This window comes from Macaca fascicularis, chromosome 19 (genome assembly GCF_037993035.2).
Source record: "Macaca fascicularis isolate 582-1 chromosome 19, T2T-MFA8v1.1".
Classification (NCBI taxonomy): domain Eukaryota; kingdom Metazoa; phylum Chordata; class Mammalia; order Primates; family Cercopithecidae; genus Macaca; species Macaca fascicularis.
Genome location: NC_088393.1, coordinates 3087101 through 3113678, shown reverse-complemented (window position 1 = coordinate 3113678; position 26578 = coordinate 3087101). Strand labels below are relative to the sequence as shown.

General features: G+C 59.2%; 1 protein-coding gene across 2 annotated transcripts; it reads left to right on the top strand.

The window, feature by feature from the left end:
- Positions 1-1664: 1664 nt before the first annotated feature.
- On the top strand, positions 1665-26167 carry LMNB2 (lamin B2). Of its 2 annotated transcripts, none has more exons than XM_045378471.3 (12): positions 1665-1967; positions 10588-10724; positions 15496-15652; positions 15738-15863; positions 19878-20048; positions 20131-20256; positions 20529-20749; positions 20936-21218; positions 21470-21577; positions 22076-22195; positions 22318-22428; positions 26090-26167. In XM_045378471.3, exons 1-12 carry the CDS (start codon positions 1704-1706, stop codon positions 26150-26152), a joined length of 1887 nt encoding a protein of 628 aa, XP_045234406.2. In that variant the 5' UTR covers positions 1665-1703; the 3' UTR covers positions 26153-26167. The 2 variants fall into 2 exon arrangements, with proteins under 2 accessions (XP_045234406.2, XP_005587524.2); XM_005587467.4 differs by lacking the exon at positions 26090-26167 and adding an exon at positions 23023-26088.
- The last annotated feature ends 411 nt before the right edge of the window (positions 26168-26578 follow it).

Below are 26578 nucleotides of genomic sequence, written 5' to 3'. Positions count from 1 at the left end.
AGAGTCTCACTATGTTGCCCAGGATGTTCTCAAACTCCTAGGCTTAAGCGATACCCCCATCTCAGCCTCCCAAAGTGCTGAGATTGCAGGTGAGAGCTGCCCGCACCTGGCCTCAAACTGAACTTTAAAGGGTGCAGTTTTTCAAAAAAAAAAAAAAACCATTCACAGCCACCAAGCCAAAGGGGCTCAGTTAACCTGATAGGGGAGTCCCCTCAAAACAGAAGGGGTTAAAACAGACCCTATGAAAAAAGTAACTTTGAATCAACCCATTGGTTTTTATTTCATATTTTTATTTTTACTTTTTTTGAGACAAAGTCTCGCTCTGTCACCCAGGCTGGAATGCAGTGATGTGATCATGGCTCACTGCAACCTTGACCTCTCTTGCTCAAGCAATCCTGCCACCTTAGCCTCCCAAATACCTAGGACTAAAGGCGCCCAGCTAATTTTTTTTTTTTTTTTTTTTAAGATGGAGTCTCACTCTGTTGCCAGGCTGGAGTGCAGTGGTGCAATCTCGCCTCCCTGCAACCTCCGCCTCCCAGGTTCAAGCAATTCTCCTGCCTCAGCTTCCCGAGTAGCTGAGACTACAGGCGTGTGCCACCATGCCTGGCTAATTTTTGTATTTTTAGTAGAGACAGGGTTTCACCATATTGGTCAGGCTGGTCTCGAACTCCTGACCTCGTGATCTGCCCGGCTTGGCCTCCTAAAGTGCTGGGAATACAGGTGTGAGCCACTGCACCTGGCTGTTTTTTTTTTATTTTTATTTTTAGAAATGGGGTCTTGCTATGTTGCCCAGGCTAGTCTCAAACTCCTGGGCTCAAACGATCCTCCCACCTCGGCCTCCCAAAGTGCTGGCATTACAGGCGTGAGCAAACCACTATACCTGGCCTGGCTTTTATTTTATTTATTATTTCTCCTTTCTTCAGCCTTTTCTGCTTATAATGTAGAGTGCCCATTCTCTCTGCTCAGCTCGTTTGAGTGCCTATTTCACAGATTGAATGCTGTCCCATTCATGAATTGCTAATAAGAGCCAATGAGATCATTAAACTCAATTTGTTGAAATTCATGCTCCTTGATAGCCTTCTGGACATTTTATATCAGTAGTATTGTACACTATATGGCTTTTTTTTTTGCTTTTTTATTTTTATTTTGAGACAGTTTCCCATTGTTGCCCAGGCTGGAGTGCAGTGCCACGATCTTGGCTCACTGCAACCTCCACCTCCCAAGTTCAAGCGATTCTCCTGCCTCAGCCTCCCCAGTAGCTAGGATTACAGGCATGCGCCTCCATAGTAGAGATGGTGGGGCCTCCCTATGTGGCCCAGGCTGTTCTCGAACTCCTGACCTCAAGTGATCCACCGGCCTTGGCCTCCCAAAGTGCTGGGATTACAGGCGTGAGCCACCACGCCCGGCCCTATAGGGCCTTTTGTGTCTGGTTCTTTGAGCACGTTTTGAGGTTCTCTAAGTGTGGAAACAGGCACTAAAAAGAAACAATGCTGTTTCCTCGTGGCGGAGCTGGGAGTTTGCAGCCAGGCGGTCTGTCTCTGGAGTCAGCGCCTCTGCGAAGCGGGAGCTGGACAGAGACTTCAACTTCCGGCGTGCCCCGCGCGCGCCTGGTGGCCGGACTACCAGTCCCAGGCTGCCCCGCGGCGGCGGGCGGCGGGCGCGGCGCGGCGCGGCGCCATCTTGCAGCCGGCGGCGCGGATTGAATGAGCCCGCCGAGCCCGGGCCGCCGTCGCGAGCAGCGCAGGCCGCGAGCCGCCGCCACCATGGCCACGCCGCTGCCCGGCCGCGCGGGCGGACCAGCCACGCCGCTGTCGCCCACGCGCCTGTCGCGGCTGCAGGAGAAGGAGGAGCTGCGCGAGCTCAACGACCGCCTGGCTCACTACATCGACCGCGTCCGCGCGCTGGAGCTGGAGAACGACCGGCTCCTGCTCAAGATCTCAGAGAAGGAGGAGGTGACCACGCGCGAGGTGGGCGCCGGGGCTTAGGGGTCGGGCGGGGGTGCAGCCGGCAGGCCCCGCCCACCGCGGGGCGCGCGATCTCGGGGACCCGGGGCGGGGGTGCAGACGGGGACGGGCCCCGGCTTCGGAGGTTTCCGCGGGTTTTCGGGGGGCCCCTGAGTGAGGGGTGCAGCTCGGCCAGGCCCCTCCCACCTCGGGGTGTGCGATCGCTGGGACCCTGGGTGCAGACAGGAACGGGCCCGGCTCTCGGGGGTGTCCGGGGGGTTTCGAGGGGCCCCAGAGTGAGCGGTCCAGTTCGTCCAGGCCCCGCCCACCGCGGGGTGCGTGATCGCGGGGACCCTGGGCGGGGGTGCAGACGGGGACAGGCTCTGGCTCAGGGGTCTCCAGGAGGTTTGGGGGCTCCTGAGTGAGGGGTGCTGCTCGGCTAGGCCCAGCCCACCGCGGGGCTCCCAATCGCGGGGAACCCTGAGCTGGGATGCGGACGGGGACAGTCCGGCCTCGGGGATCTCCGACGCGTTTCGGAGAGTGCCTCCTGAGCGAAGGGTGCTACTCGGCCAGGCCCCGCCCACCGCGGGGCGCGCGATCGCGGGGACTCTGAACTACTCCCGGCTCGGGGTCTCCAGGGGGTTTGGGGGGCTCCTGAATGAAGGGTGCAGGCCCTGCCCACCGCGGGGTGCGCCATCGCGGGGACCCTGGGGGGGGTGCAGACCGGGACAGGTCCCTGCTTGGGGGTCTCCAGGGGGTTTCGAGGGGTCCTTAAGTGAGGGGTGCAGCTCGGCCAGGCCCAGCCCACCGCGGGGTACACGATCACGGAGGACCCTGAGCAGGAGTGGGGACGACCCGGCCTCGGGGATCTCCAGGAGGAGACCCTGAGTGAGGGGTGCCGCCTGGGCAGAGCCTGCTCACCGCAGTTTCCTAGATCTTGGGGGACCCCATGGGAGGGGTGCAGATGGGAATGGCCCATTCTCTCAGGGGCCCCCAGGAGTTTCCAGGGCATTGAGGGAGAAGTGCAGACCAGGAATGCCTCACCTATGGAGGGGGTCCCAGGAGATCTTCGGTGTCCTGAGTGAAGGCTGCAGAGGCGCCTCCAGCTAGCTCCGGGGACCCTTCTGTGAGAGGTGTGTTCTGGGGCCATGAGGGTTGCAGACTAGGGCTCCCCACCAAAGAGAGGTCCTGGGGATTTGGGGGCTCCCTGAGTATTGGGCTGCAGCCCACCATGTGCCTCATCCCTCAGAGGATTCCAAGGAGACTTGGTGGACCCCCGCCAACTGAGGGGGTGTGAGTGGGAGTCTCTGGGGATGAAGCTGGGTGTTGGGGCATCTGGGGGGGAATGGGGGTGGTCTCTGGGCTCCGAAGAGACTGGGGGGCCCAGGCCCTCTGAGGAGGCCCATGATGGGGTGTGGGGGGGGGGGTCTTCCTGGAGTCTCTGGGGTGAGTCACGTGGTCTCAGTTCTCCCTGGAGCTTTAGTGAGTTCCCTGATGAATCCAGGAGAGATTGGTGACTGGGGTAGGAATTAGGCCCCTCATCTCTCACCCGGGCGGGGGGTGGGGGATAGGGGGCCAAGGGAGAGGTTCTGATACCTTGGAGTCCCATGGGAAATTTCGCAGGCCCTTATCTGTGCCCTGGGGTCATTGGTGGCCTGGCAGGTTCTGTCCCCAAGGGAATATGAAGGAAGCGGGAGAGCTGGGGTCTTGGGTCCAGAGGAAAGTGTTGAGGTTCTGAATGGACCCCGAGGCTTCAGTGCGGACTGAAGGAGAAAGGGCTGGAAAGTCTGCCCGTCAAGGGGGCGTGAGGTCGGGGTGTCTTGGGGTCTGGGTGCCATCTGTCCTGCTCCCCAACCTAACCCTGGGGAGGCTGTTTGTCCCTCCCGCTGGCCATGCCCAATTCAAGGACAGGACTCCAGAACGGTGGGCAGGCAGGAGCACCCACTTGATTCCTGCCATGGGTTGGGGGTCCTGGGGTCCCCAGGTCCCAGCATCCTGTTGGGAGAGCCAGGTGCTGAAGTCGGGATTTGCAGCTCCCAGCCCCCACTCGCCCATCTGGAGATCAGAGGACCTGGTGGGCTTCTGGGAGAAAAGCTGCTTGTTGAGGGGGTCAGGTCGTTTCTGGGAGCCACTTACCCTCTGTGTGACCTTGGGCTAGTCCCTTACCCTCTCTGAGTCTCAGTGCCCTCGCCTTTGGAATGGGCATAATTATAATACTCAGCTCTTGTGTGTGGGGCCACAGCAGGTTAGCTTTTGTTTAGTGGCTCCCTGTGGGTTCTGCTGTCACAGTGCCCTGGGGACAGGGAACCTGAAAGAATGTAGCTGGTGCCTTCAGGGAGGTAGAAGGAAGATCAGTGCTTGGTGGGGTCCCCTGCTGTTTTTTTTTTTCCTTTTTTTTTTTTTTGAGTTGGAGTCTCGCTCTGTCGTCCAGGCTGGAGTGCAGTGGTGTGATCTTAGCTCCCTGCACCTGTGCCTCCCGGGTTCAAGCAATTCTCCTGTCCCCGCCTCCTGAGTAGCTGGGATTACAGGTGTGCGCCACCACGCCTGGCTCATTTTTGTACTTTTAGTAGAGACAGGGTTTGGCCATGTTGGCCAGGCTGATCTCAAACTCCTGGCCTCAGGTGGTCCACCTGCCTCGACCTCCCAAAGTACTGGGATTACAGGTGTGAGCCGCCGTGCCCGGCCAGTCCCCTGCTTTTCAATTAGTGTGGCTTTGGGCAGGCCCCGGCGTCTCTTGGAGCCTCCATCTTGCCATCTGTCCAGCGGGGACAGAATTGTCCCAACGTCGAGGCCGCCTGCTGGACCCGTGGTGTGCGGGATTAGAGCTGGCTTCTTGTCTTCGGGCCTCTGTTGTCCCCCTGCCAATGGGAGGGACAGCTGCAGGGAGCTTTGAGGGTGCAGGGCCTCATGAGTGTTGGGGAGGTACCAGCCCCAGCCCCACTGGACGCCCTGTTGGACCGCCCCGTGCTCTAGAGGGAGCCTGGCCCCGCCACCTCTCGGGGCCCCAGCAGCGTCCTTTACAACTCAGTTCACTCAGGCAGGGTGAAATGCAGGTCTGACTCGGGTGAAGGCAGCCATTCAGCAGATGACACACTGGCCCCCCCCGTGAGCCCTGTCACCCAGCCGTGTCTGCAGGGCATGTGGCAGGGGACAGCTGGGAGTTCCGCCTGGGACTGGTGGGCCAGGAACCTGGCTAGTGGGGAGCAGAGCTGGAAACCTGCTGGGGTAGGGGCCGCTAGTAGGGAGGTGTCACGTGGAGGGAGTGACCCGGAATAGCTGGGGTCTTTCTAGACACAGGTGGGCCAGGTGGGGTTCAGAAAGCAGCCTCTGGCTCAGGCTGGCAGGATGGGGGGCAGGGGAGGGAGTTCCGGCGAGGAGGGACCTGGGGTGTCGGGCCTCAGAGCATGCAGGTCACCTGGACAGCAGGGCCTCTCTCACCTGGCCAGGTTCTGCCCCCAGGGGGACTCTTGGCCAAGGCTGGGCCTGCCTTTGGTTGTCACATTGGGAGAGAGACATGATTGGCATAGAGTGGGTGGAGGCTGGGGTGCTCCTCAGCCCCCTGAAAAGCAAATTACCTAACTCTAACCCTAACCCCATGAGGATGACCCAGCCTCCATGAGGATAACGCAACCCCCACGAGAGTGGCCAGGCCGAGGAGCCATGCCCAGGCATGAGGGACTCAGTTCAGATTTTTTCAGGCTCATAACACGACTCACAGCATCCTGGTGCGTGGCGTCCCCCAAGGTCCTCACACACACGTTTCTCACTTTTCTGAGATGGAATCTCACTCTCGCCCAGGCTGGAGTGCAGCAGCGTGATCTCAGCTCACTGCAACCTCCGCCTCCTGGGTTCAAGCAGTTCTCCTGCCTCAGCCTCCTAAGTAGCTGGGATTACAGGCGTGCGCCACCACACCTGGCTAAGTTTCATATTTTCAGTAGAGACAAGGTTTCACCGTGTTGGCCAGGATGGTCTGTATCTCTTGACCTTGTGATCTGCCCACCTCAGCCTTCCAAAGTGCTGGGATTACAGGCATGAGCCACCGCGCCTGGCCGTTGTTTTTTTTTTTTTTCTAGACGGAGTCTTTCTCTGTCACCCAGGCTGGAGTGCAGTGGTGTGATCTTGGCTCACTGGAACCTCTACCTTCTGGGTTCAAGCACTTCTCTTGCCTCAGCCTCCCGAGTAGCTGGGATTACAGGCCTGCACCACCATGCCCGGCTAACTTGCTCACTTCTTTCCTGCCCGCACGAGCTCACCCTTGCACACTCGTACAAAACCAGGCCAAGCATGGGTTCCACATTCCCGTGTGATGCTGGGGGGTGTCTTTTGGCGGTGTGGATGAATCACCATATACAAGCTTTGTTGGGGGGCTTGGGGAAGGGTGGGGTGGGTGCTGGCCAGATGGGTATTTGTTGAAGGAGGATCACTGGGTGTTGGGGGTGGGGACGGGTGCAGGGAGGCAGCGCCGTGGCCTGGGTCCAGGTGCAGGAGAGGTAGGTACTCCAGGTACTTCCCTGCCAGGCCTTAACGTTCCCGAGGGAGGAGACCTGGCTTCGGTGGCTTCTGCCTTTCCCTGCCCCTGGTGTCCCCTGGCTGCTTAGGGCTGCCAGAGGGGGTCTCGGAGGTGAGCGTGGAGGGTGGAGTCCGCTTTGGAAGAGACCCCAAGCTGGTGTTTGCATTATCTGCACAGAGCTGTAGCCGGGCCATTTTGTCCCACCGTGGACTCCTCCAGCTGAGTTGTGCCGCTCTGTGTCCGACGGGTCCAGGCAAAGGCCATCTCAGGCCGTCTGAGCCCTGCCAGGTCCACGTGTGTGGACACACTTGGTGGCATCCCTCAAGCCCAGCACTTGCTAGATGCCGTGACACATGGAACAAAAGGCCCAGCCTGTCCCCAGCCCTTTGCAGCGCCTCAGAAGCACAGGCAGGCTGTCCTGCCCCGGCACACCTGTTCCGCAGGCTCAGAGGTTCTTTGTGAGGTGCCCCGGCCTCTAGACGAGAACTTTCCTCATCATCACAGCATGGCACCCAGGCATGGTCGGTAGACTTTTTCTAAAAAAGGCCAGACACTCTCCATCTAAACCGCTCAGCTCTGCCATAGGGTGAAAGCTGCCTTAGACCATAGGTGAATAAGTAGGTGGAGCTGTGTGTCAATAAAACTTTATTTATACGCATGGAACTGTGAAGTGCATAGAATCGGCCTGTGTCACAAAGTATCTTCATCTTTTTCCCCTTTATTGTTTTTGTTTTTGAGACAGAGTCTCGCTCTGTTGTCCAGGCTAGAGTTCAGTGGCACAATCTCGGCTTACTGCAACCTCCGCCTCCCGGATTAAAGCGATTCTCGTGCCTCAGCCTCCCCAGTAGCTGGGATCACAGGTTTGCACTGCTACGTCTGGCTAATTTTTGTATTTTTAGCAGAGATGGAGTTTCACCATGCTGGTCAGGCTGGTCTCGAACTCCTGACCTCAGGTGATCTGAGCCACCTCTCCTGGCCACCCCTAGCCATTTAAAAATGTAGAAACCGTCTGGGCGTGGTGGCTCACGCCTGTAATCACAGCACTTTGGGAGGCTGAGGCAGGCGATCATGAGGTCGGGAGATTGAAACCATCCTGGCCAGCATGGTGAAACCCCATCTCTACTAAAAATACAAAAATTAGCCGGGCATGGTGGTGGGCACCTGTAGTCCCAGCTACTCGGGTGACAGGAGAATCGCTTGAACCCAGGAGGCGGAGGTTGCAGTGAGCTGAGATCACCCCACTGCACTCCAGCCTGGGAGACAGAGCAAGACTCTGTCTTAAAAAAAAAAAAAAAGTTACTTTTTTTGAATTCCTGACCTCAGGTGATCTGCTGGCCTCAGCCTCCCATCATCGTATGCCAGGTGCGGTGGCTAACTCCTGTAATCCCAGCACTTTGGGAAGCTAAGGCGGGCAGATCCATTATGTATTCATACTTCCTCAGTTTCCCCTGCTATCCTTTCCTGCCCCAAGACCCCATCCACTATCTCACGTGACATTTAGTGACCATGTCCCTTTCTCCCAGGCTCCTCCGAGCTGATAGTTTCCTCCACATTCCTGGTTAGAGGTTCTGGTTGGTCCTGAGGGGGCTGGGCAGGTGTGCAGTAGGATGTTCCTCAATGGGGGTTTGTGTGTTGTTTTTCTCATGGTCACGCTGGGGTGATGGGATGAGGAATGTTTTAATGGAATATATATATATATATACATATATATATATTTTTTGAGATGGAGTTTCACTGTGTTGCCCAGGCTGGCGTGCACTGGCGCGATCCTGGCTCACTGCAACCTCCGCCTCCCAGGTTCAAACTATTCCCCTGCCTCAGCCTCCGGAGTAGCTGGGATTACAGGCACCCGCCACCACACCCGGCTAATTTTGTATTTTTAGTAGAGACGGGGTTTCTCCATGTTGGTCAGGCCAGTCTCGAACTCCTGACCTCAGGAGATCTGCCTGCCTCGGCCTCCTGAAGTGCTGGAATGACAGGCCTCTGGGCCACAGCGCCCGGCCATATGTATATGTTTTTTTGAGACAGAGTCTCTGTGTCGCCCAGGCTGCAGCGCAGTGGCATGATCTTGGCTCACTGCAACGTCCGCCTCCCGGGTTCATGCCATTCTCCTGCCTCAGCCTCCTGAGTAGCTGGGACTACAGGCGCCTGCCACCACACCTGGCTAATTTTTTTGTGTGTTTTTGGTAGACACAGGGTTTCACCGTGTTAGCCAGGATGGTCTCGATCTCCTGACCTCGTGATCTGCCCACCTCGGCCTCCCAAAGTGCTGGAATTACAGGCGTGAGCCACCGCGCCCAGCACCATGTGTAGTTTTCAAACATGCATGGAAGTGAATTTCATTTCTTCTGGGTCCACACCCAGGAGTGGAGTTACCGGGTCATGGGGTGGCTCTGTGACTCTTGGGGGAGCCCCTGTGCTGTTTTCTGTAGGGCTGCCTCAGCTCAGGTTCCTGCTACTGTCTGTGAGGTTCCGATTTCTCTGTGTACTGCCCGCACCTGCGACCGTCTGTCTTCTTGACGGACGCCCTGGCAGGTGTGAAGTGGCATCTCACTGCGGTTTGCTTCCACATATGTTTAAACTCATTGAGTGCATGGTCCTGTGGGAGGAGGGGAGGCAGGAAGGCCACGAGAAGCCTGAGCCGTGCCCCCAGCTGGCGCGTGCAGAGGCCAGGCAGGTGGCGGCTGTGGTTGCAGCAGGATTAGTAGCAAGCGAAGAGGTCGCCTTCCCGGGCACCGCGTGTGCCTCGAGTTCGCCCGGCGGCCCTCGGGAGGGGCGGGTTTGGGGGCTTTCTTTAGCCGGGAGGCCCAGAGGGTGTTCAAGTCACTTCTGCCCGCCCTGGTGACCCCCCAGCCCCTCGCCGCGTCCTTGCTGGCTGGGCCGGGTCTCCATGGGGAAATGTGGGGGTGGCTGGTGGGGTGGGGAGCTGGTGTGGGGGGAGCTGGGGACTGCAGATCCCTGTGATTGAGGGGTGGAAGGTGGGGGCCGCTGGTGGGGGGGGCCTCTGGTTGAGGGGAAGCTGGTGGGGGGGAGCTGGTGGAGGGGGAGCTGGTGCCGGGGGAGTTGGTGGGGGGGAGCTGGTGTGGGGGGAGCTGGGGACTGCAGATCCCTGTGATTGAGGGGTGGAAGGTGGGGGCCGCTGGTGGGGGGGCTGCTGGTTGAGGGGGAGCTGGTGAGGGGGGAGCTGGTGGGTGGGAGCTGGTGCGGGGGGAGCTGGTGGCGGGGGGGAGCTGATGGAGGGGGAGCTGGTGGGGAGTGCTGGGGGCTCTGACTGCAGATCCCTGTGATTGAGCGGTGGGAGCTTCTGTCTGGGAGCCTCTGAGCCACCACATTGGCAGCTGGCCTGTCGGGGGGGACACAGCAGGGGGAGGCCAGATGCTCCTCCCTCCATCCCAGGGAGCAGCCCAGCCTGAGCCTGGGCCATGTGCCTGCATGCAAGGTGGGGGCATAGAGGGGCACGGGCTGGCCCCCAGTTGGCAGAAGTGGGGGATCTTGGGCCCAGCGGGGTCTGAGAGGGGGTCTCCAGGTTGCAGAGACTGGTTGGGGGGCGGGTCTTGGGCCCAGCAGGGTCTGGGAGGGAGCCCCGGGTTGCAGAGGCCTGGGGGCAGTCTCAGGGGCCCAGAGGGGTCTGGAAGGGGACCCCAGGTTGCAGAGGCTAGTGGGGGCAGGGGGCTCTCGGGCCTAGCAGGCCTGGGAGGGGGCCCTGGCTTGCAGAAGTGGAGGGTCTCAGGGGCCCAGCGGGGTCTGGGAGGGCCCCAGGTTGCTGTCATCACCAGTTGTCCGAGAGTGATCAGCTCAGTGTCCACGTGCCCAGCGGGAGAGATCCTTGATTAAATGTCCCACCAATTTTCTGGTTCTGAAACCAAGAGTGTGAAAAATGCACCTAATGGCCAGGCCTCATGTCGCTATGAGAGCAGCCAAGGGGCTGCGTGTCTGGGTGTGGCCAGTCCTCCGGGGAAGGGGACAGGCTCCATCCAGCTGCTGTGCTGGTCCAGGCTGTCCCCAGGCTGCCATCCTCTCGCTCTGCGTGCCAGTCCCCGGGAATCTGAGCGGGGCCAGTGACCGGGCCCCCAGGCTGCTGCAGTCCAAGGGGAAGGGTCCCTCCTCACTTCACCCTGTCCTGGGTCTCCCCAGGTGAGTGGCATCAAGGCGCTGTACGAGTCAGAGCTGGCCGACGCCCGGAGAGTCCTGGATGAGACAGCTCGAGAGCGCGCCCGGCTGCAGATAGAGATTGGGAAGCTGAGGGCAGAGTTGGACGAGGTCAACAAGAGGTGAGTGGTCATGGCTGGGCACGACGTCACCCTGATCCCGGCACCACGGGGTGGACGGGGGCGGGTGGGCGGGACTTCTCCATCCGACGCCCTCCCTCCGCCTGGGCTGGTGCTGCTCCCATGGAGAGCTGGCTTCCCTTCGCCAACAGGAGACCCTCCAGGTTGGCCCAGGGACCACTGCCCGCCTGCCCGGGGCCTGGGGCTCCAGGAGGGACCATTTGCGCCTGATGGTGGCCAGGAGCTGGGGACCCTGGGGCCAGGCACGAATGAGGACAGGCTGCCCACTCTCAGCACATCCCACACAGCACAGGTGTACCCCGGGACCTGCTCGGGCAGCGGCTCTGAGCTGTCTGCCTTCAGCACCCACTGTGCTTAATAAGCAGGTTCATTAGTGGGGCCATGCAGGCTCTGGCATGATTAGAGCTTGGACAGGGGTGCACGGAGCTCTGAAATGTCAGAACTGCACCGTGCAGACGGGACAGAGCTGCTGCTGGCCCTGTACCAGGCACCTCTCAACTGTTCACTTTAAGAAGTTGAAATTTGGCCGGGCGCGGTGGCTCACGCCTGTAATCCCAGCACTTTGGGAGGCCGAGGCGGGCGGATCATAAGGTCAGGAGATCGAGACCACGGTGAAACCCCGTCTCTACTAAAAATACAAAAAATTAGCCGGGCGCGGTGGCGGACGCCTATAGTCCCAGCTACTCAGGAGGCTGAGGCAGGAGAATGGCGTAAACCCAGGAGGCGGAGCTTGCAGTGAGCCGAGATCGCGCCACTGCACTCCAGCCTGGGCGACAGAGCGAGACTCCGTCTCAAAAAACAAAAAAAAGAAAACAAAAAAAAAAAAAAAAGAAGTTGAAATTTACAGGATGTGAATTTCACCTCAAATTAAAACATTAAAAAAAGAAAATGCTACACAGTGCCCGCCCTAGGTGTTGAGGAATTCCCAGTTCACAATCTCCGGAGCAGTGCGTGGCGTCTGCAGTGAGGCCCATCTTTTCCTTTTCATTGAGACAGGGTCTCTGTTGCCTAGGCTGGAGTTCAGTGGCACAATCACAGCTCACTGCAGCCTCGAACCCCCAGGCTCAGGTGATCCTCCTGCCTCAGCCCCGTCCCGGGTACCTGGGACCACAGGAAGGCACCACTGCACCCGGCTAATTTTTTTATTTTTTATTATTTATTTATTTTTGAGACATAGGCTTGCTCTGTCACCCAGGCTGGAGTGCAGTGGTGCGATCTCAGCTCAGTGCAACCTCCAGCTCCCAAATTCAAATGATTCTCCTGCCTCAGCCTCCTGAGTAGCTGGAGGCTCGCAGCACCATGCCCAGCTACTTTTTTTTTTACCATGTTGGCCAGGCTGGTCTCAAACTCCTGGACTTAAGTGATACACCCGCCTCAGCCTTCTAAAGTGCTGGGATTACAGGTGTGAACCACTGTACCTGGCCTAATTTTTTAATTATTTGTAGAGATGAGGTCTCGCTATGTTGCTCAAGCTGGTCTTGAACTCCCGGGCTAGATCCTCCCACCTCGGCCTCCCAAAGCGCTGGCTATAGGTATGAGCCACTGGGCCAAGCCTAGTGTTTTTCTTACCCTAACAAATTTATCTCCAAAACCCCACAATGAGTGAAACACAAGGAGCAGCGTGCAGGACCTGACAAGCCAGAGCCTGCCACGAAACCCCGGGTACACAGCTGAAGATTCTAACTCAGCGCCTGGTGCTCTTAGGAACCGGGTCTGAGCCCTGGTAGCCAGCACCCTGCCTTCTGGGCGTGCCCTGCAGTCCTGCGGAACCCTGTGGTTTAGACCGAGTTATTGAGGAGATTCCCAGATACCCTGATCTCTGCTCCAGTCCTCTGAGCTGGTCTGCAGCCTGCCTCTTCCACCTCACCCCTGGGCCTTTGGGCTGCTGTTCGCCTGCCTGGAAGGCTGTTTCAGCAGCGGTGGCCCTGGCTGCTCCAGCACTGCTCCTTCAGGTCTCTGCCCCCAGGGTTGTCTCCCAGCCCCGCTTCAGCCCTGCCTGCAGGCAGCCTCCCATCTGGTGGGCAGCCTGTGTCGCTGGTGCCTCCCCCTGCAAGGACATCCCGCAGTGTAAGGCAAGGGTTCTAGACGCACCTCTGGTGTGAGAGTGGTGCCTTCCACACAGCGGGCACTCGGTCAGGATTTGCCCAACAGACTCCAGCTCCCCCCAGACCCCTGCAAAAATCCCCTGCAGGGCCGCGGGGCTCGCCACCCTCTGAGCAGAAGGGCCTGGCCTGGGTGGCATGTGCTTAGAGATACGGGATCTGCATCCCAGGCCCTGCTGGAGATCTGCTCCATGCGGGGAAGTAGAGCTGAGTGTCCCTGAGGGCTGCCGATGGGGGCGCGTCAGCTTTGTGGCCGAAGTCTGGCCTTCATACCTCTCAAACGCAAGCAGATGCCACATCTCCAGTGTGGAGAGCCCTGGCTTCACCAGGTCCAGCGCCAGAGCGGCTGGCAGCCCTGCCCCTGGCGGGACACAACAGGAGCCAGACCTGGGGTTCAGTGCACCTGGCACGGATGCTTTTACCTGGCAGGTGGCCTTAGACCTGGTTGTCTGACCCCCGACCAGGGACCCCTCACAGGAGAGGCTGTTTACACACGGGCTGCCCTGTAGCTCTCGTCTGACCCATGTCCGGCGTTTGCCTGCCTGACCATTGCTCTGGCACTGGGATCCCAGCTTGGGGCAGCTCCTGGTTCTTCTGACAGAAGGTGCAAATTCAGCACAGCGATAGGAAACAAGTTTGAGGATTTATTACAGATCCTGGGCAGGGAGGGCACTGTGAGCTGGGAGGGCAGCCCTCCCTTCCTGGGTCACACAAGGAAGGAAGGAAGAGTCCCACAGAGAGTGAGAGCTTGGCAGCTAGTGGGAGAGAGAGAGATGGGTGGATGATGGATGGATGGATGGATGGATGGATGATGGGTAGATGGATAGATAGATAGATAGATAGACAGTGATAGATACAGCAATAGATAGATATAGCTATTTGTAAGGCCGGGCGCGGTGGCTCACGCCTGTAATCCCCGCACTTTGGGAGGCCGAGGCAGGTGGATCACCTGAGGTCGGGAGTTCAAGACCAACCTGGCCAACATGGAGAAACCCCGTCTCTACTAAAAATACAAAATTAGCTGGGCGTGCTGGTGCATGCCTATAATCCCAGCTACTTGGGAGGCTGAGGCAGGAGAATTGCTTGACCCCAGGAGGCGGAGGTTGGGGTGTGCCAACATTGTGCCATTGCGCTCCAGCCTGGGCAACAAGAGTGAAACTCCGTCTCAAAAAAATAAAAAAGAAAGAGAGAAAGATACAGCTATCTGTAGATGGATATATATGCACATAGATAATATAGATAAATACAGTTGTTGATGAGGATACAGTTAGACAGGTGGTCACTTTCAGTTCTTGGGCAAATGCCTAGGTGGTCTTTTGAAGGGCACTGGGGGGCCGGGCACGGTGGCTCACACCTGTAATCCCAGCACTTTGGGAGGCCGAGGCGGGTAGATCACCTGAGGTCAGGAGTTCGAGACCAGCCTGGCCAACATGGAGAAACCCCATCTCTACTAAAAATATAAAATTAACCGAGCCTGGTGGCTCATGCCTGTAATCCCAGCTACTTGGGAGGCTGAGGCAGGATAATCGTTTGAACCTGGGGGGCGGAGGTTGCAATGAGCTGAGATCACACCATTGCGCTCCAGCCTGGGCAACAAGAGTGAAACTCCAACTCAAAAAAAAAAAAGAAAGGCTCTAGGCAGAGTCGGGAACACAGCATTCTGCTGGGTGGGAGAGGTCCCTGTCACTTCTGGCCTCTGGCCGCGGGCTCCAGCCGCCTGGATGTGGATGTGCTTTTCATGTCCAGCCAGCAGCCTTTGCTGTGTTATTCCAGATACACCCAGTTGTCCCCATCCTGGGGTGATTCTGTCCCCAGGGGACACTGGGTGATTCCTGGGGACATTTGTGGTTGTCAAAACTGGGCAGCGAGAGGCTTCTGGTCTGAAGTGGGTGGAGGCCAGGGACAGGGCTCAGCACCCTGCAGTGCCCAGGACCGCCCCAAATGTCAGCAGTTCTGACGCTGAGAAACCGTGGGTGTCCTCACTGTTGCTTGGGAGATATAGTTAGTTCCCTGCGGGGAGGGGTGGCTCACACCTGTAATCCCAGCACTTTGGGAGGCTGAGACAGGAGGATTCCTTGAGGCCAGGAGTTCGAGACCAGCCTGTGCAAACAAGTGAACCCCTGTCTCTTAAAAAAAAAAAAAAAAAAAAAAGCCTAAAATCCACACTGGTAGTATTTGTGTGTTTAAAAAGCCTGAGTATTTGCTATCTTAAATATCTAATGTTGGAGCTAATTTGGTTTAGTGGAAGACCAGGTAAGCCTGCTTCAGACAGTTCAAGTTTACAAACAAGGCCGACTCTTCAAAGGCCAGGGTCTTCCTTTGTAACATTAATAGAGGATGCATTAATTTCTTCCCAAGTGGTCCTCCTGGTTCCAGAATGGGCAGGAGAGGCTGGAAAAGCCCACACCTCCAGGGTGGTCCCAAGCACTGGTGGCTGTCACTTGCTGGACTCCTGACAGTGCAGGGCAGACGATGAGGGCACGTGTGCCTTTGCCTGGGTGCATGGGGCTGCGTCGTCTGTGGGACGGGAAGGTCTGGGGCTCAGAAGCCCCGGTGACCTTGTCCTTGGGCTTGCCTGACGCCCCCTGAGGTGCTCCCTGCGGCCCCATGGACCTTGCCCCTCCCCGCTCACTTGCCCTCTTGACTTTCAGCGCCAAGAAGAGGGAGGGAGAGCTCACGGTGGCCCAGGGCCGTGTGAAGGACCTGGAGTCCCTGTTCCACCGGAGCGAGGTGGAGCTGGCAGCTGCCCTCAGCGACAAGCGCGGCCTGGAGAGTGACGTGGCCGAGCTGCGGGCCCAGCTGGCCAAGGTAGGTGCCAGGGGCCATGGGACACCCCAGCAGGGCGTTTGCAGCAGACACGTTGTCACACGGCTCGCTGTCCTGTGTCTTCCAGGCCGAGGACGGTCATGCAGTGGCCAAAAAGCAGCTGGAGAAGGAGACGCTGATGCGTGTGGACCTGGAGAACCGCTGCCAGAGCCTGCAGGAGGAGCTGGACTTCCGGAAGAGTGTGTTCGAGGAGGTGAGCGAGCAGCCTGGCCTCCAGCCTGGCACAGCAGAAGCGCAAAGTCCACCCTCACGGCTCCAGGGAGGCTCCTTCCTGCCTCTCAGGGCGCCCTTGGCTTCGACTGCATCTCCCCAGTGCCTGCCTCTGTCTTCCCACGCTGCCTCCCCTCTGTGTCCATACTCTGTATCCTGCAAGGACACTTGTCATTGGACTTGGGCCTGCCTGGATCATCCATAGTGACGTAATGGCATCTGCAAAGACCCCATTTCCAAATAAGGTCCATTCACAGCTGCTGGGGATGGGGACGTGGGCACATCTTTTTTTTTTTTTTTTTTTTTTTTTTTTGAGACGGAGTCTCACTCTGTCCCCCTTGCTGGAGTGCAGTGGCCGGATCTCAGCTCACTGCAAGCTCTGCCTCCCGGGTTCAGGCCATTCTCCTGCCTCAGCCTCCCGAGTAGCTGGGACTACAGGCGCCCGCCACCTCGCCCGGCTAGTTTTTTTGTATTTTTTAGTAGAGACGGGGTTTCACTGTGTTAGCCAGGATGGTCTCGATCTCCTGACCTCGTGATCCACCCGTCTCGGCCTCCCAAAGTGCTGGGATTACAGGCTTGAGCCACCGCGCCCGGCCTGTGTTTTTTTTTTTTTTTTTTTTGAGACGGAGTTTTGCTCTGTCGCCCATGCTGGAATGTGGTGGCACGATCTTGGCTCACTGCAACCTCCACCTCCCAGGTTCAAGCAATTCTCCTGCCTCAGCCTCCCAAGTAGCTGGATTACAGGCGTGCACCACCATGCCCAGGTAATTTTTGTATTTTTAGTAGAGACGGGGTTTCACCAGGTTGGCCAGGCTGGTCTCGAACTTCTGGCCTCAGGTGATTCATCCGCCTCGGCCTCCCAAAGTGCTGGGATTCCCGGCGTGAGTCACCGCGCCCGGCCGAAGCACATCTCTTCAGTGTCAAGGAAGGTCTCCTGTGATTTCTTGCCTTTCTAAAAGCTTGGTGTTCCCACCCTGAGAGCAGAGCCCCCGCTGCCTGGGATCCTAACCACTAGACCCCTGAGAGCAGAACCCCCGCCGCCTGGGATCCTAACCACTAGACCCCTGAGAGCAGAACCCCCGCCGCCTGGGACCCTAACCACTAGACCCCTGAGAGCAGAGCCCCCGCCGCCTGGGACCCTAACCACTAGACCCCTGAGAGCAGAGCCCCCGCCGCCTGGGACCCTAACCACTAGACCCCTGAGAGCAGAGCCCCCGCCGCCTGGGACCCTAACCACTAGACCCCTGAGAGCAGAGCCCCCGCCGCCTGGGACCCTAACCACTAGACCCCTGAGAGCAGAGCCCCCGCCGCCTGGGACCCTAACCACTAGACCCCTGAGAGCCGAGCCCCCGCCGCCTGGGACCCTAACCACTAGACCCCTGAGAGCCGAGCCCCCGCCGCCTGGGATCCTAACCACTAGACCATGAGGCAGGCATCAGGTGCATCTTCTGGGGGCCACTGTCCAGCCTCCCACAGGGCCTCCTTGTCCAAAGTGAGGGTGGGGCCTGCGCTCCCCACCCAGCCTCCTTCCTGGGGCCTCTGCCTCCAGGGGCTCAGAGAGGGGAGTGGGGAGAGAAGGCGTTGTCGGCCTGTGTTCGTTACAACCAATTGTGATGTCACAGTGCAGGGTGGAATGCCGGGGCTGGCCGGGCCCACACTCACTGCCCAGGGAGAGCTGCTGACTGCTGGTGGAGGGATGTCCAGGCTGCTCAGGAGCCGTGCCCCGCTCCGGCCAGGCCCAGAGCATGCGAGGGCCCCCACAGGAGCCAGAGGGAAGGCCGCCAGGGCAGTTGTGAGGGGGTCTATGGAGGAGCCTGTGAGAGAGCCCGTGAAGAGACTCATGAGGGCTTCTGTGCGGGGGCGCAGGAACATGCCCCAGGTAGAGCCCACAGGGCACCTGGGAAGAGACCCACGAAGGCTGTGCAGGGGCTGGGAAGAGACCCCCACGGAGCCCTCACAGGGAGCTGCGGTAGGGAGCCTGACGCAGGCCCGTGCAGCCCACAGGGTGCGGAGTCCTGGAGAGGGCAGCCGTGGAGGCGGGAGGGTGGCTGTGGGGGTGGGTGCGCAGCTCGCAGAGCTCTGCTTGGCTGGGCCATCCACCTCGCTGACTGCAAAGGTAGCCAACTTCCTTCAGAAGCGTTTCTGCTATTTTTTTGTTTGTTTGTTTTGAGATGGAGTCTTGCTTTTGCCCACACTGGGCTTAGCCTCCCGAGTAGCTGGGATTATAGAGTAGCTGGGATTGTAGGTGAGCGCCACCACACCCAGCTAATTTTTTTTCTTTTTTTGTTTTGAGTCTTGCTCTGTCACCCAGGCTAGAGTATGGTGGCACCATCTCAGCTCACTGCAACCTCTGCCTCCCGGGTTCAAGCGATTCTCCTGCCTCAGCCTCCTGAGTAGCTGGGATTATAGGTGCGCATCACCACACCCAGCTAATTTTTGTATTTTTAGTAGAGACAGGGTTTCACCATGTTTGTCAGCTGGTCTTAAACTCCTGACCTTGTGATCCGCCTGCGTCGGCCTCCCAAAGTGCTGGGATTACAGGCATGAGCCACTGAGCCTGGTGTATTTTTTGTATTTTTAATAGAGATGGGGTTTCACCATGTTGGCCAGGCTGGTCTTGAACTCCTGACCTCGTGATCTGCCCACCTCAGCCTCCCAGAGTGCTGGGATTACAGGCGTGAGCCACCGCGCCCAGCCTCTGCTGTTTTTATAAACCAGTCCCGTGGTGATAAGTGACATGGTTTCTGTCGTGGAGTAGGGGGAGTTGGGAAGAGGAGGAAGGGGCCGTTTCCTTCCTGAGAGCCATGTGAGCTCCAGTTGGTGCCTCTGCCCTGGTGTGACCCCGCCCTGTGTCGAGACAGCTGCCCTGTGGTTCCCCTGCCTTGTGGCCCGGGCATCCCATCACTGTCAGGGCCGGGTCTGCTGCCCCCCTGTAATTTGGGCCCTGAGGTGCGAACATCAGTAATTCACTTTCTTTGTTTTGATTTTTGTTTGTTTTGAGATGGAGTCTTGCTTTGTCGCCCAGGCTGAAGTGCAGTGGCGTGATCTCAGCTCACTGCAACCTCCACCTCCAGGGTTCAAGTAATTCTCTTCCCTCAGCCTCTAGAGTAGCTGGGATTACAGGCGCCCGCTACCACCACACCTGGCTGTTTTGTATTTTTAGTAGAGATGGGGTTTCTCCGTGTTGGTCAGGTTGGTCTGAAACTCCTGACCTCAGGTGATCCGCCTACCTCGAACTCCCAAAAGTGCTGGGATTACAGGTGTGAGCCACCACGCCTGGCCCGCTTTCTTCAATAATGGCTTTTATGAGAGATTATTTTTTTTTTTTTTTTTTTTTTTTTTTTTTTTTTGAGAGACACGGTCTCCCTCTGTTGCCCAGGTTGGAGTGCAGTGATGCGATCTTGGCTCACTGCAACCTCCCAAGTTCAAACGATTCTCTTGTCTCAGCCTCCCGAGTAGCTGGGACTACAGGCGCCCGCCACAACACCCGGCTATTTTAAGTCCACCTTTTTAAAGTGTACAGTTCAGCATTGGCAGGATCTCCACAGGGTTTTGTAACCACCACCTCTAATTCTAGAACATTCCATCACCCAAAAAGAACACCCCCCCCACCCCCCACCATCAGCAGTCACTCCCAGCCCCGGTACCCACCCATCCCCTCCCTGTCTCCGTGGATGGGCCTGTCCTGGACATTTCATGGAAATGGGATCACACACGGTGGCGTTTTCTGTCTGGCTTCTCTCGCTGAGTGTGACGTCCTCAAGGTGCATTCATGCCTGGCGGTGTCAGAGCCTCACTCCTTTTCGTGGCTGAGTCCGTTCTAGCGCGTGGATGGCCCCTGGGCCGCCTCTCACCTGCACGTGTATCGGTTTGTAACTTGTGCACAAGGAACCAGGAACTGCCTGGAGGTTCCTCTTGGCACATTTTGGAGCCCTCCCTTAGGCCTGGTGCTTGGGGCCCAGGCGGGACCGGAGGGTCATGAGGCCTCGGTCCGCAGGAGGTGCGGGAGACGCGGCGGCGGCACGAGCGGCGCCTGGTGGAGGTGGATAGCAGCCGGCAGCAGGAGTATGACTTCAAGATGGCACAGGCGCTGGAGGAGCTGCGGAGCCAGCACGACGAGCAAGTGCGGCTCTACAAGCTGGAGCTGGAGCAGACCTACCAGGCCAAGGTGTGGCCGGCGGGCGGGTGGGCAGGGGTGGCCGGTGGGACCCCCACCCCGCGCCCGCGCTCACCTGCCCATCTCCCCACAGCTGGACAGCGCCAAGCTGAGCTCTGACCAGAACGACAAGGCGGCCAGTGCGGCTCGCGAGGAGCTGAAGGAGGCCCGCATGCGCCTGGAGTCCCTCAGCTACCAGCTCTCCGGCCTCCAGAAGCAGGTGACGCGCACAGCGCCACCGCCCGCCGGCCCCCTGGCCCGACCTCTTCGCCCTGTCCCGGATGTGCGGGGCGCGGGGCTCTGGCCTCTTGGCAGTGGATGGAGCCCTCGGGGCGCCCAGAGATGCCCCTTCCCTCCCGTCCCGTGCGCCCCATGCCCAGCCCTGGTCTCTGCCCCAGTCTGCGGTGAGGGCCCCTCTCCCGCAGTCCCAGGATCACCCGGGCCTTGTGACTCAGGGGCTGCCCTGACCTTCGCCACCCGCCCCCTCCGCAGGCCAGCGCCGCTGAAGATCGCATCCGGGAGCTGGAGGAGGCCATGGCCGGGGAGCGGGACAAGTTCCGGAAGATGCTGGACGCCAAGGAGCAAGAGATGACGGAGATGCGGGACGTGATGCAGCAGCAGCTGGCCGAATACCAGGAGCTGCTGGACGTGAAGCTGGCCCTGGACATGGAGATCAACGCCTACCGGAAGCTCCTGGAGGGCGAAGAGGAGAGGTGCGGCAGGCCTGGGGGCTTGGGGGCGCGGAGCGAGGAGGGGCGGGGTAGGAGGAGAGGCGAGACGGGGCTGCTGGGAGTGCTGGGCAGGGGTGGAGGTGGGGCTGGACCGCGGCCGCCACTCTGCGTGCCCTGGGCTGTCCGGGGCTGCCACCACCAGTCCGGCCCTCCTTTCTTTCCCCACAGGCTGAAGCTGTCCCCCAGCCCATCCTCGCGCGTCACCGTCTCACGAGCCACCTCGAGCAGCAGCGGCGGCAGCACGTCGGCCACTGGGCGCCTGGGCCGCAGTAAGCGGAAGAGGCTGGAGGTGGAGGAGCCCTTGGGCAGCGGCCCCAGCGTCCTGGGCACGGGCACGGGTGGTGGTGGCGGCTTCCACCTGGCCCAGCAGGCCTCGGCCTCGGGCAGTGTCAGCATCGAGGAGATCGACCTGGAGGGCAAGTTCGTGCAGCTCAAGAACAACTCTGACAAGGTGACCGGAATGACTGGGACGGGGTAATGGGTTGACCCAGCTGATGGGGGTGACCAGGGTCAGGGTGATGGGGCCACCGGCCAATGCGAGGCAGGGGACAAGGTGACCGGAATGACCGGGGCACAGGGGTAACGGGGTGACCCAGCTGGTGGGGGTGACCAGGGTCAGGGTGACGGGGCCACCAGCCAGGGCGATCGGGGCGGTGTCCCAGTCCTGGTGGCTGAGGGTCAGGTGTGCGCCGTGCCTTCCAGGATCAGTCTCTGGGGAACTGGAGAATTAAGAGGCAGATCTTGGAGGGGGAGGAGATCGCCTACAAGTTCACGCCCAAGTACGTCCTGCGCGCTGGCCAGATGGTCACGGTAGGTGGTGGGGCAGGAGGGCAAGGGTGGCCACAGATGGGATGTGAGGTGGGGCCAGGGGGCTGGAGGAGCAGGACTTGGTAGGGGGTAGGGATGGTGGTGGCACCAGGCACTGTCTAAGAGTAGCTGCCGCAGTCATAGAACCTCCATGTGCCGGTGTCACCCCACTGGGCCTCCCTGGAGTCTGAGCTATGTGCCCTGGGTCTGAGTCCAGGCCGTTGGGGCTGGCAGGCGTCCCCGTGAAGTGTAACAGTCAAGGGCATGGGCCGTGGAGCCTGGTGGGCGTCAGATCCCAGCTCAGCCCTGCTTGCCAAGAGAAGCCTGGTCTCTTCTGTATCCTGGGGCCATCACCCTGGATGAGCCTGCGTCAGGCTGGAAGGACTGAATGCCCAGGGCATTGAGGGCCTTGAAGGGGGCTGTGCGGTAGGAGCCAGTGGCTGACCCACATCCCTGGAACCAGAGGGGACCCTGACGGGGCCATTGTTCCTGGGTCCCCAGGTGTGGGCCGCTGGTGCTGGAGTGGCCCACAGCCCCCCCTCGACGCTGGTGTGGAAGGGCCAGAGCAGCTGGGGCACGGGCGAGAGCTTCCGCACCGTCCTGGTTAACGCGGATGGCGAGGTAGGTGCCCAGCTTGGGGGGTGCTCAGCTAGAGTCCTGAGCGGGGCCTGGGGACTCTCGGGGCGGCCACGGCAGCTCTGGGCCTGATCCCTGGACGCGCTGCCGTGTCCTGTCCCACACAGGAAGTGGCCATGAGGACTGTGAAGCAGTCCTCAGTGGTGCGAGAGAATGAGAATGGGGAGGAAGAGGAGGAGGAAGCCGAGTTCGGCGAGGAGGATCTTTTCCACCAACAGGTAGGACCCCGGTGCCCACTTGCGGCTGGGGGGCAGCATCTGGGGCAGAGTGAGCTCCTGCACGCACACACACGTGTGCTTGCCGCATCCCCGGCGGGAGCTCCATCTGGCTGCCGTGGTTCAGGGTGAAGCCAGCCTTGGCTGTTACGGGCACGGCACAGACCTGTTCTTGCCTCCTGGGTCGCGCCCGTCATGTGGATTTACGACACCACAGACCTCAGGGTAGCTGGCCAGGGGGTCCCCTGAGAGGTGGGTGTTGAACAGCTCCCAGATGCTCTCTGGTCAACCAGGCTTCCTCAGTCAAAGACACAGGTCCCTTCAATATTGGCTTTTGGGGAGAAGATGAGTGCCGAAGCCACACTGCGGTAAATGCACGTATCGCAAGATTCCTGTGATTTGTTTTGGAACCCAAAACAGAACGTGTCGCTCACAGGCGGGCTCATGGGGAAGTGGAAGTGGAATGGAAGGCTCTAGAAGTAGACACTGCTGTCGCTCAGCCCCTCCCTGGTGGGGAGGTGGGGGCAGCCGTCTACCTGCTGGCCGCCTCCAGGCTGGCCCTGATCATGGCCGTCCTTCCTTCCTTCCTTCCTGCAGGGGGACCCGAGGACCACCTCGAGAGGCTGCTACGTGATGTGAACCCACACTCCTCATCCACACACCTTTCTTTACCCAGAGCCACTGAAAACTATTTTTATATCATTGGCTTTCTTTAGTTCTTGATACATTTCTAGAGAATTTCTAAGCAAACTGCCAGAACGTGTGGGTGGGTATCCTCCAGCCTCACTTCGCTGCCACTTCACCGCTGCCCCGGAGACTTTTCAGTCCCACCCCACTCCCCATCTCACCATTTGGTCAAATTGGAAGCCCAGGGCCAGGACCCCGAGGTTTAGAAGATGCTCGGGCTTGGAGGGAGGAGGGCCGGCGAGGCTAGAGCGGGGACAGGAGACGGCCCCGATGCGAACAGAGCGCGGAAACCGCGTAGGAATTCAGTGGTGGTGGGTTTTTTGAAGGCTTTCTACAAAACCAAATTCAGAATCCAGGCGTCGACCTGGTGGGGCCGGGGGCCAAGCCTGCATTCTGGCTGCCCAGCTTCTGACAGCAGGAGCTCCTCAGGCAGCCACGCAGTGGGTGTGGAGCAGCGTGGGGGTGGCATGGCCCCCAGGGTGGGTTTTCGCTCCGCTGCCTGGGCTTCCAGATTGCCGTTCTGACAGCCCACCGGCCGGGTTTCTCGGACCGTTGACTTTATTTGGGGGAGTTTTCCCTCAGGTCAGTTCCTGACTCTGCAGGGCCAACAGGGCAGGGGAGGGGAAGACCCGGGGAAGGGAGAATGAGGACAGTCCCGTTGTAAGACCTGTCACATTAAGCAGGGAGGGGACACAGCTGGTTGCCTCGGAGGCAGAGGCTGTGAGTTTCAGAACAGCTGTCTGCAGGGAACGCCACCATGTGGACTCCCTGGAGGAGAGCGCTGTGGAGCCCCTCCCGGGTTCCGGCTCCGTCTGCCCTGCGCCTAGATACACACACGCATCTATCCATACTGTAGCTTTCATCTGTGATTCTCTCGCTGAAGCCATGTTTCTCAGATAGGCCAAGGCCACCTGACTCCTATCACGACGCCCCCAAGCCCCTCAGTCCAGCTTCCCAACGCCTGGCACCCCCTTTGGCAATAGCTCACCGTTTACACCCTCCCTCATAGATACACAGAAGTTATTTTTTTAATGGATATTTATTTTTTTACATTAGTCAGTACGCAGGTCAGGAGCTCACGCCAGGGCCTTGAGGACAGGCTGACTCTCCTCCCCGGGGTGGTGTGGGACTGGGGGTCACTCTGACAGGAAAGCCTCCTTCAGAAAGTGCAGCTCGAGTCTTAAAGCCACCAAAACTGAGCCGTTGGCACGCGCCGTCTCCAGGCCTTGGCAGGGTGGGGGCGGCACTGCTCCCCTGTCACTGTGCATCCCGTCTCCCTGGGGACTTGCCAGTGGGAGGAAGGAATGGGGGGCCCCAGCCCCAGGCCGGGAAGTAGCCAGCGGCTGACAAAGCAGAAACACCCGCTGCTCCATGTAGCCCCCGCTCGCTGTCCTTGCTCTCAAAAGTCCCTGTCCCGGCTGGGCGCGGTGGCTCACGCCTGTAATCCCAGCACTTTGGGAGGCCGAGACGGGCGGATCACAAGGTCAGGAGATCGAGACCATTCTGGCTAACACGGTGAAACCCCGTCTCTACTAAAAAATACAAAAAACTAGCCGGGCGAGGCGGCGGGCGCCTGTAGTCCCAGCTACTCGGGAGGCTGAGGCAGGAGAATGGCGTGAACCCGGGAGGCGGAGCTTGCAGTGAGCTGAGATCCGGCCACTGCACTCCAGCCTGGGCGACAGAGCGAGACTCCGTCTCAAAAAAAAAAAAAAAAAAAGTCCCTGTCCCATGTGGATCAAGGGGGGCGTGTCTTACCAAAGCATTTCCTCCTGGAGGGGCCCGACAGGCTACCACGCTGTGCTCCCAGTCAGGTGGCTGGTGGGGAGCTTTGCCCACCCCAGGGATACCCTCTGCCAGCCGCTGGAAGTGGGAGTGCTGGCGACAGACTCCTCTTCCCCACCTTCATGGCAGGAATCACCTGGACTCCAGTGGCCAGGCTTCGTGCCAGCGAGTGTTCCGGGGGTGGGTCTTGGTGGTCTTGTCCTGTGCAGAGTATGCAGTGGTCTCAGCCACATCCTACGTATTTTGGGCCTGGGGGAGCAAAGCTGTATCCTGGAGTTGGTCTGCAATTTGCTGACAGCTTCACAGGCTGGGCTCAGGGACAAAGTCCCCCCCCAAAACCGGCAGGTCCTGGTGTCCAGACACTGCCCAGCCCTGTCCTGAACACAGCACGCCCCAGGTCCACAGAACCCCCCGCCCTACATTTGCCTTGGGTGGAGGCTGAGGGTGGTCCTAGGACTGCAGGTGCCCTTAGCTGAAGGGAGTGGGGAGAGGTGTGGACTGTGCATCCTGTGGGTGATTGGAGGTTCATTGAGAATTGAGTCTTTGGAAACACTAAGAAAATCAAAGTTTTAGAAGTTATTTATGGCCTGGGAAACAATTTGCATTTGTCCCCAAATACGCTTAGCTGTGTGCCGCTTAGAACGATGCGAAACCATCCCTCTGTGTAAGCCCATGCTGTGACTCCAAGCCTAGCGCCCTCCCTGCGAAGCATCAGACGCCGCCCAGCCCTGGGGGGAGGCCCACGGCTGCTGGACCAACGCGGGTTCTGGGGTGCACAGCCCAAGGTTAACGCGGAAGCCTGCCCCGCTGAGCCCAGGAGCCAGGAGGCCTGCGGGCTGACCCAGAATCCGATCATGCACCTGTCCTCATGCCAGCGGCTTTGGCTGGGGTTGGTCTGAGGCCTGCACGGGGCAGTTTCTTGTTAAAGATCCAAGGGACTCAGTCCTGGGGCGTCGCCGCCTGCAGCGTCTTCCAAGCCCTGCGTCCAGCGAGCGTCACAGCACAACCTGCAAACGGAGCTGGGCTGTAGCCTTGGGGCTGGCATGGACTTTCATTTCCGAGATTCGGTTTTTAAGAAGATGCATGCCAAATGTGGTGTTCTTTTTTTTTTTTTTTTTTTTTTCCAATGATTTGTAATATACATTTTATGACTGGAAACTTTTGTACAACACTCCAATAAACATTTTGATTTTAGGTTCTGCCTCTTGAGTTTATTCCTGCGCGGGGAAGCTCGAGCCGGGGCCTCTGTCCCCAATGAAGCGGATGTCTAAAACCCTCCACCCTCAAGGAAAAGGTGACTGGCGAGTATACACAGGCCCCAGGTGATGCATGAGACCCTGCCCGTTTTTTCTAGTGAGCCTCCGACGCTGTAGCACCAGTGGACTCTTCATCATGTGATGAGACTGGGCTCCGCCCCGGCAGCAACACGTCATATAGACGCGCCGGCTGCCTCGTGCGCATGCGCGGCAGGCCTCTGGGTGGGACGAGCCGGAGACGGATCCTGTGTACAAAGTGATCGGCTTCGGCCGCACGCAGTGGCCCCCCCACTCCCCGGGCGAAGTCGGCCGCCTTCCCGCAGAGTCGCAACCACGGCTTCTGTAGGTAACGGCAGGTCCAGGCCGGCGCGTGACCAGAGGGCCCCCCGCGCGACCTGGAATGGCCCGGGCGCGCGCGGTCTTGTGGG